This window comes from Cebus imitator, unplaced genomic scaffold (assembly GCF_001604975.1).
Source record: "Cebus imitator isolate Cc_AM_T3 unplaced genomic scaffold, Cebus_imitator-1.0 Scaffold36, whole genome shotgun sequence".
In the NCBI taxonomy this organism is placed as follows: Eukaryota; Metazoa; Chordata; class Mammalia; order Primates; family Cebidae; genus Cebus; species Cebus imitator.
Genome location: NW_016107351.1, coordinates 3,108,537 through 3,117,499, shown reverse-complemented (window position 1 = coordinate 3,117,499; position 8,963 = coordinate 3,108,537). Strand labels below are relative to the sequence as shown.

Below are 8,963 nucleotides of genomic sequence, written 5' to 3'. Positions count from 1 at the left end.
GATGGCCTCTCTAGAAGACAGCTGTGCAGACATGGCGGGGCAGGGATGGCCTCTCTAGAAGCCAGCTGTGCAGACATGGGGGGCAGGGCTGCCTCTCTAGAAGCCAGCTGTGCAGACATGGGGGGCAGAGATGGCCTCTCTAGAAGACAGCTGTGCAGACATGGCGGCAGGATGGCCTCTCTAGAAGCCAGCTGTGCAGACATGGGGGGCAGGGCTGGCCTCTCTAGAAGCCAGCTGTGCAGACAGGGCAGCAGGGATGGCCTCTCTAGAAGACAGCTGTGCANAGCAGGGATGGCCTCTCTAGAAGACAGCTGTGCAGACATGGGGGGCAGGGCTGGCCTCTCTAGAAGCCAGCTGTGCAGACATGGGGGGCAGGGCTGCCTCTCTAGAAGACAGCTGTGCAGACATGGTGGCAGGATGGCCTCTCTAGAAGCCAGCTGTGCAGACATGGGGGGCAGGGCTGCCTCTCTAGAAGCCAGCTGTGCAGACATGGCGGGGCAGGGTGGCCTCTCTGGAAGCCAGCCATGCAGATGGGGGGGGCGGGGGTGGGCAGGGTGACCTCTCTGAGCTGACCTCTGAGAGACCCAAGAGAAGGTTGTCAAAGCGACTTACCATGCTAGGTGGTGGTTCATGTCTGCAGTTCCAGCACTTTGGGAGCCCAAGGCGGGAGGATTGCTTGAGCCCAGGAGTTCAAGACCAGCCTAGACAATATAGCAAGACCCCATCTCTACAAAAAAATTAAAATATTAGCCAGGAGTTGTAGCACATGTGCCTGTGGTCCCAGCTACCCAGGAGGCTGAGGTGGGAGGATCCCTTGAGCCCGGAGGTTCGCGGTTGCAGTGAGCCATAATTTTGCCACTGCACTTTAGCCTTGGTGACAGAGTGAGACCCTGTCTCAAAAAACAAACAGCAAACAGGCATCTTACCAGATTTCCGCCTTGAACGCACCAGTGTCTTGCCCGGGGAGGGTGGGCGCGGCGTGAGCATGTCCTATGAAATGAACTGTGATGTGTTAACAGCGCGCACGGCTTCCTGTGGACACTGTGGACGGGGCTCATCTGTGGCTTTCACTCCTTGGAGGTGCAGTTTGCCTTGCACTTGACCCCCGGCAAACCCCCGGGGCCCCTCTGGGGCATGGCTGGGCCGGGATCTGGGAGGACTTTGGCCAGCTTTGGAAAGGTTCTGTTCAGCCCCTGCCCAGCCCTGCTTCTGGTCAGGGTTCCTGGGACAGCCATGTGTGCCAGTTCTGGTGCCGGCCATTTCCTGGAGGTCAGCGCCTCAGGGGCCATGGGTGGTGTGGGCACAGCCAGACAGCGCGCCTCCTCTGATGCACCCTCAGTGTTTGTCACGCTGGCACCACGGTGCCAAGGGCTACAGGGCCTGGCATGGCCACCTGTCCCAGGGTCATGAGCCTCAGGGCTGGCCAGGCCACCCTGCCCTCCCAGGGCCCAGCGGTGCTCTCTGGGGGCTCTCGGGCTTTCTGGCCCCTCAGGTGCGAGCAAACCCGTCTGGCCTCTGCCCTGCAGGCTGAACACGACGGTGGCACCGCTGTTCTTCGCGGACCAGTTCCTGCAGCTGTCCACCTCGCTGCCCTCGCGGTACATCACAGGCCTCGCCGAGCACCTCAGTCCCCTGATGCTCAGCACCAGCTGGACCAAGATCACCCTGTGGAACCGGGACCTCGCACCCACGGTACAGCAGCGGGCAATAGGCGGGACGCAGGGCCAGGGAGAGCAGGGGATGACGCGCCTTCTGCATGTCCCAGCCAGGTGCAAACCTCTACGGGTCTCACCCTTTCTACCTGGTGCTGGAGGACGGCGGGTCAGCACACGGGGTGTTCCTGTTGAACAGCAATGCCATGGGTAAGCCGCCCACTGCCCAGCACCTAGGCCAGGGTCTCCTCCATGCTGGCCGCCCCAGAGACTGGAGGTCTGTGTCAGGGGACCTGAGCACGGTGCTGGGCCTCCTGTTCTCTTCTGAGAAATGAGTCCCACGGGCTGGCGCCTCTCCCAGCTCTGGCCTTCCGTGCTCCTAAGGAGGGTGCTGGGGCCCTGCCCGGAGGTGGTGGGCTGGGGTCACTTTCCGTCCTGCGCCAGGTTCCTTCTGAGTCAGGCTTAGCACGGCTTCCCCAGGCCACTCTGAGCTCCCCATGGGGAGATGAGCCTCGCTCTCCACCTGTGTTTGGCCCTTCCATGGGGTGCAGGGCCCTTGGGGTGAGGTATCTCCCCACATCCCAGAGCTGCTTCCCTTCCAGACGTGGTCCTGCAGCCGAGCCCCGCCCTCAGCTGGAGGTCCACAGGTGGGATCCTGGACGTCTACATCTTCCTGGGCCCGGAGCCGAAGAGCGTGGTGCGGCAGTACCTGGACGTTGTGGGTAGGGCCTGCTCCCTGGCCACGGCCCGCACCCCCAAGCTCCCTCCCCACCCACTCATGGCATCGGCGTTGGCCTGCAGGATACCCGTTCATGCCGCCATACTGGGGCCTGGGCTTCCACCTGTGCCGCTGGGGCTATTCCTCCACTGCCATCACCCGACAGGTGGTGGAGAACATGACCAGGGCCCACTTCCCCCTGGTGAGTTGGCGTGGTGGGCGGGAGGGGCTGGCCGGGGCGTGTCTCCTCGGGCCCCAGCAGCTGGCCCCATGTCGTGGCTGCAGGACGTGCAATGGAACGACCTGGACTACATGGACGGCCGGAGGGACTTCACGTTCAACAAGGACGCCTTCCTCGACTTCCCGGCCATGGTGCGGGAGCTGCATGAGGGCGGCCGGCGCTATGTGATGCTCGTGGTGTGTGCCCCCGCACTGGGTGTTTGGGAAGGGGCTCCCCTCGTGCCCAGTGGCTCCTCCTCTGGGTGGCGTCATCCTCGTGCCTGTGTGGCTGCCAAGGATGTTTCTTGCAGGCTTGGCCCCTGCAGTCCAGGGAGGGCGGGTTTGCGGTGCCTGGAAACGCCCGGGTGTGACTCGGTTCTGTCGCGTGTAGGCTACTCGAACTGCTGCAAAGCAAAAGGCCAGGGGCACGATAAGCTGATGCCTCATGGTCCTGGAAAGTGGAGGGCCTGGGCGTGGGTCTCGCTGGAGCCGTGGAGGCTCACGTGCCCCTGGCCCCGCCTCTCCTTCAGGCTGGCTCTGAACCCCCAGAAAGGATGGTGTGAGCGAGGGCGGCTTCCAGCTTCCAGCCCTCCTGCTCCCATAGAAAAGTCCCAGGGCAGGACTCTGAGTCACCCAGCACAAAGACAGGCCTTTCCCGGGGCCAGTCCCACAGCCAGAAGGATGCAGTTTGGGGGCTGGTCCAGCCCGAGTGCGGTGCCTGGCACGCGGCCAGAGGAGGCAGTGGGAGGCAGGGCCGGCCGAAAAGACCCGGCAGCTCCTGCCAGGAAGACCGGCTTCAGCAGAGGAAGCGCAGACAAGGGGTGTGGGGCGTGCCGCCTGACGCTGCCCATCTCCATCCTGCCCTCTGCGGGCAGCATTAGTAGCCCCTATGAGCGGGAGTGGAAGCACAGACGTTTTCTTTTCCACATTTTTTTAATTATAAAAGAAAAGCAATTATTGTAGCACTGTTGTGAAACTCGAAAGGTTTAAAGAAAAGGCAGAGCGTCCATTCTCACATACCCCTCAGCAGCCGGCTGGTCCTGATTCCCTGGCCCTGGCTCCTCTCCAGGCAGGCGTGTGCAGGCACACAGGGCCACGCTGTGCACACACACGGCGCCACCCCCTGCCTCGTCCTCTCACTGCGTTTTCCCAGTGGCTGGCGCCAGGGCTCTGGCTACCCCCCCTTGACAGGTCTCCCTCTTCCCAGGATCCTGCCATCAGCAGCTCGGGCCCCGCCGGAAGCTACAGACCCTATGACGAGGGTCTGCGGAGGGGGGTTTTCATCACCAACGAGACCGGCCAGCCGCTGATTGGGAAGGTAACGTGGGCGTCCGGGGACGGGGTTAGAAAGCAGAGGCCTCTGGCTCACGGGTGCGGGCAGCTGCTCAGGAAAAGCGTGGGATTTGAGGAGCCATCACACCCCGTGGGACAGCTGAGAGGAGGGGGTCACAGTGGCTCATGACAACGGCGGCTCCTGCAAAGAATGCCACTGTGAGCTCTTCCCGCAGCAGGCCTTTGACCACATGGCAGCCGGGCCCAGCCCAGGCACAAGCTCCCCAGACCCTCAGTGAGGCCTCAGGGTCTCCTTGTCCTCCCAGCCCCCCAGGGGCCTCCTGGCCATTCCTCGGGTATACCTGTGGGGAGCTCCATGGAATGGCAACCCCCACCCACTCCAGAGGGTGCTCAGGACCTAGGGCAGGTACCCCACTGAGGGAGCGGCTAGGGAGGGCGCGGTGCAGATGTGTGAGACTCCGTGGCAGGGAGGGCGCGGTGCGGACGTGTGAGAGTCCGTGGCAGGGAGGGCGCAGTGCAGATGTGTGAGACTCTGTGGCAGGGCTTGCATGGGGTCCCCTCCACTGCCCTTCTCCCTTACGCTCTCTGGTTCTGCAGCCCAGCCCTTGGGCGGATGTGTTGGGGGTGGCCCATCATCTTGAGGGCTGAGGCCACTCGGCCTGGCATCAGTGCCTTGTGGAAGAAGAGCTGCTCATTGACCCCCAGGGTGTAGCTCTCTCGGGTTTGCAAATTTGGGCATCCAGTAAGGGTGAGGCTGCCCCTCCGCTCGGGCTGAGACTCGGGGGGCTTAGTGCAGGCCCTGGCTGGGCCGGGTCTCCCCGCTCTGGCCTCTCGTTGTCCAGGTGTGGCCCGGGTCCACTGCCTTCCCCGACTTCACCAACCCCGAGGCCCTGGCCTGGTGGGAGGACATGGTGGTTGAGTTCCATGACCAGGTGCCCTTCGACGGCATGTGGATTGTAAGTGTGGCCCCGCTCCCGAGCGTCCCTGTGGCCTCTGGGACTGTCCCGCCCTCCTCACTCTGGGCAGAGTCACCCAGCAGCAGGGCTTCTCTTGCAGGACATGAACGAGCCTTCCAACTTCATCCGGGGCTCTGAGGACGGCTGCCCCAGCAATGAGCTGGAAAACCCACCCTACGTGCCTGGTCAGCCCCGCCACCTGCCCTGGGTTGCCCTCTGGGGACTTAGTGCCTCAAATCAGAGACCCCCTTGCCTGGCCTGGGAGACTCGGCGCCCTCATCTCTGAGAAGCAGATGGGCCAGCTAGGAAAGGGGCGGGAGGGGAACTCCAGAAGTAAGGCTTAGGCCGGGAGACCGAGCCACGCAGTGCAGACAGGGTGGGGGCAGAGGCACAGGCCCTGCAGAAGGAGACGCCGCCCAGGGTGCTTGCCAGAGCAGTGAGGCCGACTTCACTCGGGGCTGTCTCAGTAGGCGCGGGGGCCTGCTGTGGGGAGAGGTCAGACCCAACTCGAGTGCAGCCCGGCCACGTGGAGTTCCAGCCAGGGAGCAGGGTGGGGGTCAGAGCGGGGAGTTACTAAGAGGAAGCGTGGGGGTCAGGGGGATTCTGGCTAAACCGAAGGCAGGCCAGGGTAACCAGACATCACCTAAGGGATGGTGGGGGCTTCTTGCTAAACCGACCTCGCAGGAACGGCAGAAACTGGGTTTTACAGGGAAGCACACAGATGGGCCTGGGAGAAGGTTACGGGTCCTGAGGCTGTAGCTTGGCCAAGCAAAGAATCAGTCAGAGAGTGGGGTTTGGGGCTTAGGTAAACAGGCAGGGGAATGCTTGAAATGGGCCAAGAGATGGTGGATGTGAAGTCAGGGTGTCTGCAGAGCCCAGCACCCACCTGGCCCTGTCTTGGGAGCCGAGGAGGTGGTACAGGATGTGCCCAGGTTCCCAGGACAACACCAGCGCCACAGGGGCATCGGGAGCAGCTGCAGGTGCACCTCCAGGGCCAGCCTGAAGAGCCAGCAACCTCCCTGGGGACTCCCGGGATGTGGGGGGCAAGGAGGGCTCCTTGGAGCCTACCAGGAGGAAGCTCCCTAGAAAGCAGCCCCACCTCTTCCAGGGGTGGTTGGGGGCGCCCTCCAGGCGGCCACCATCTGTGCCTCCAGCCGCCAGTTCCTCTCCACACACTACAACCTGCACAACCTGTACGGCCTGACTGAAGCCATCGCCTCCCACAGGTGAGGGCCCTGTCCCACCCCACTGGGCTCTGCCGCACAGCCTGTCCCGCAGGGTCCGGGCCTCTGCAGGGCCTCCGGGAGGAGGAGAAGAGGAGGCCCAGGCCACCCACCTGCGGCCTGCCAGTGGCCTGAGTGTTGTCCCCACCCCCTGCCTGCACCCCAGCCTGAAGCTGGAGGCTCCTTCCCACTACATGCCTGGGGCTTGCCTAGGAAGGACCCTGGGTGCTGACAGGGAGTCTGTATCTGTGGGAATCTTATGACTCCTGTGAGGCTCTGGGGGTCCCGGCTCGCCTGAAGGCATAAGATGGCCTGGACAGAGCCGACTGTGCCCAGCAGACGTGGGCAGTGGCCTTGCTTTCCTCCTCCCTGGCCTCTGCCTCATCCCAGACAGCCCCTTGCTCCCAGTTCTGCCCTGCTGGTGACAGGGTTCCTGGGTGACCCCGCTCCACACAGCCCTCATGGTGTCCCTCCACCCCCCAGGGCACTGGTGAAGGCTCGGGGGGCACGCCCGTTTGTGATCTCCCGCTCGACCTTTGCGGGCCATGGCCGATACGCCGGCCACTGGACCGGGGACGTGTGGAGCTCCTGGGAGCAGCTGGCCTCCTCCGTGTCAGGTGAGCCCCTACCAGGAGGGGCTGCTCAGAAGAGAGGAGCCGGGGCCCCCGGCCCACTCAGCAGATGGGGCTGAGCTGGCACTGCTGCAGCAGCCTGAGCCCAGCCCGACTCTGCCCTCCCAGAAATCCTGCAGTTTAACCTGCTGGGGGTGCCCCTGGTCGGGGCAGACATCTGCGGCTTCCTGGGCAACACGTCGGAGGAGCTGTGCGTGCGCTGGACCCAGCTGGGCGCCTTCTACCCCTTCATGCGGAACCACAACGGCCTGCTCAATCTGGTAGGGCGGGGCAGCGGGGCAGGTGGGGATCCCACCCACCCAAGACTCTCCCCTGGGAATCCCACCCCTGCTGGAGAAGCGCCCATGCTGGGTGGCTACGGAGTGCAGGTCTCTGGAGGTGGGGACTCCAGGGGCCAGTGGCCCCAGGGCCCAAGCACTTCCTTCACCCACGCCTGCCCTACAGCCCCAGGAGCCGTACAGGTTCAGCGAGCCAGCCCAGCAGGCCATGAGGAAGGCCCTGGTCCTGCGCTACGCACTCCTCCCCCACCTCTACACGCTGTTCCACCTGGCGCACGTCGGCGGGGAGACCGTGGCCCGGCCCCTCTTCCTGGAGTGAGTCACCTGGGCAGGGGCCCTGGTCCATGTGTGCCCCCATGGAGGGCACGTAACTAACACCCCGGCAGCGCTGTCCTGCTGCGGGCTGCGTTTCCCAAGACCAGGCAGGTTGCCGCTGAGTGAGACAAGGCCGTGGCCTGGCCCTCCCTCCCGAGGTGCCCCTGCACCCCTAGTTCCCCCCTTAGATCCCATGGAGCAATGGAAAGACCCAGGACGAAGAACACTGAGTACAATCAGGCCGAGCAGTAAAGTGATTGGCAAAACCCTCTCGGCCTGGCTGAAGGGAGACGGGCAGCAAGAGAAACCCAGTGATATCCCCAGATAGCCGACAGTGCACAGAGCAGGTCCCAACAGCCCCTCACCTCAGTGGGCTGAGGGAGGATTCCCAGAGAGTAAGGTGGTTAGTTAACTATGTGCAGAAGTTGATTGATTTTTCTCTCATAATATTGAAATGTAAGTTCCAGGTAGATTAAATAGCCAATGTCAAAAATCCAGCAGTGATGGCCAGGTGTGGTTGCCCACGCCTGTAATCCCAGCCCTTTGGGAGGCCGAGGCGGGTAGATCACATGGTCAGGAATTCGAGACCAGCCTGGCCAACATAATAGTGAAACCCCATCGCTACTAAAAATACACAAATTGGCTGGGCATGGTGGTGCATGCCTGTAATCCCAGCTACTCAGGAGGCTGAGGCAGGAGAATTGCTTGAACCTGGGAGGTGGAGGTTGCAGTGAGCCAAGATTGCACCATTGCACTCCAGCCTGGGTTACAGAGAAAGACTCCATCTCAAAAAAAAAAAAAAAAAAAAAAAAAAAAACCAGGTGTGGTGGTGGGTGCCTTTAATCCCAGCTACTCAGGAGGCTGAGGCAGGAAAATCACTTGAACCCAGGAGGCAGAGATTACACCACTGCACTTCAGCCCATGTGACTGTCTCAAATAAAAAACAAAAAATCAAGCTGTGGAAGACTCCACAGGAAAAAGAGAAGTGAATGTGTGCCTACGCTGTGGAGGCAGAGGGCTAAGTATTAAAGCAAAAAGAAAGGGAAAGAGGTTTCATTTAGAAAAAAAGAAGGTAAACTTTATTTGACCACAGCAGAAAAAAAAAATGTAAATCTCTGAATATAAACACAAAAAAATTAAATCTGCTCTGAACATAGATTGTAACAGCGGAGAAGCCATTGTCAACAAATGGCAAATAGCCACTCTTCCCCATAGATAGATAACTCATACATGGGTAAGACCAAGCCTGAGAACCAAATTGCAGAAATGCTGTTTGCAAAAGAGGAGATATGAATGGTGTCCACGCATTCTTCAAGAAATCCAAGAAACGCAGTTTGTGTTTTAATTACTATTTTATTACCTTGTCATTTCTTTCACTATTTCCTTTAAGTTTGGGGTTTTTTTAGTGCTTCCCCTAGGGTTACAATCACCATCTGAATTTTAGCCTACTTAGAACTGATGCCAACTTGCTTTCAATCGCATAAAAAGTTGTGCTTCTATGTAGTTCCCATTGCCGCTCGTTCTGTGCTGTTATACAGCTGTATCCATTATGAGCCCATCCACACAGATTTAAGACTGCCTTGGGCCGGGCGCGGTGGCTCAAGCCTGTAACCCCAGCACTTTGGGAGGCCGAGGCGGGTGGATCACGAGGTCAAGAGATCGAGACCATCCTGGTCA

The 8,963-nt window shown here is 60.9% G+C and overlaps 1 protein-coding gene across 2 annotated transcripts in view; it reads left to right on the top strand.

The window, feature by feature from the left end:
- Positions 1-8,963, top strand: part of GAA (alpha glucosidase) — a 22,116-nt gene that overhangs the window by 5,871 nt on the left and 7,282 nt on the right. Inside the window, exons 4-15 of one of the 2 annotated variants that reach the window (XM_017524945.2) lie at positions 1,527-1,692; positions 1,766-1,862; positions 2,255-2,374; positions 2,454-2,572; positions 2,656-2,787; positions 3,797-3,907; positions 4,725-4,838; positions 4,939-5,023; positions 5,947-6,064; positions 6,545-6,678; positions 6,802-6,953; positions 7,138-7,286. In XM_017524945.2, the coding sequence (XP_017380434.1) occupies positions 1,527-1,692; positions 1,766-1,862; positions 2,255-2,374; positions 2,454-2,572; positions 2,656-2,787; positions 3,797-3,907; positions 4,725-4,838; positions 4,939-5,023; positions 5,947-6,064; positions 6,545-6,678; positions 6,802-6,953; positions 7,138-7,286 (1,497 nt within the window). The remainder of the gene's footprint in view (positions 1-1,526; positions 1,693-1,765; positions 1,863-2,254; positions 2,375-2,453; positions 2,573-2,655; positions 2,788-3,796; positions 3,908-4,724; positions 4,839-4,938; positions 5,024-5,946; positions 6,065-6,544; positions 6,679-6,801; positions 6,954-7,137; positions 7,287-8,963) is intronic. The other variant, XM_017524947.2, reaches the window with a different exon arrangement.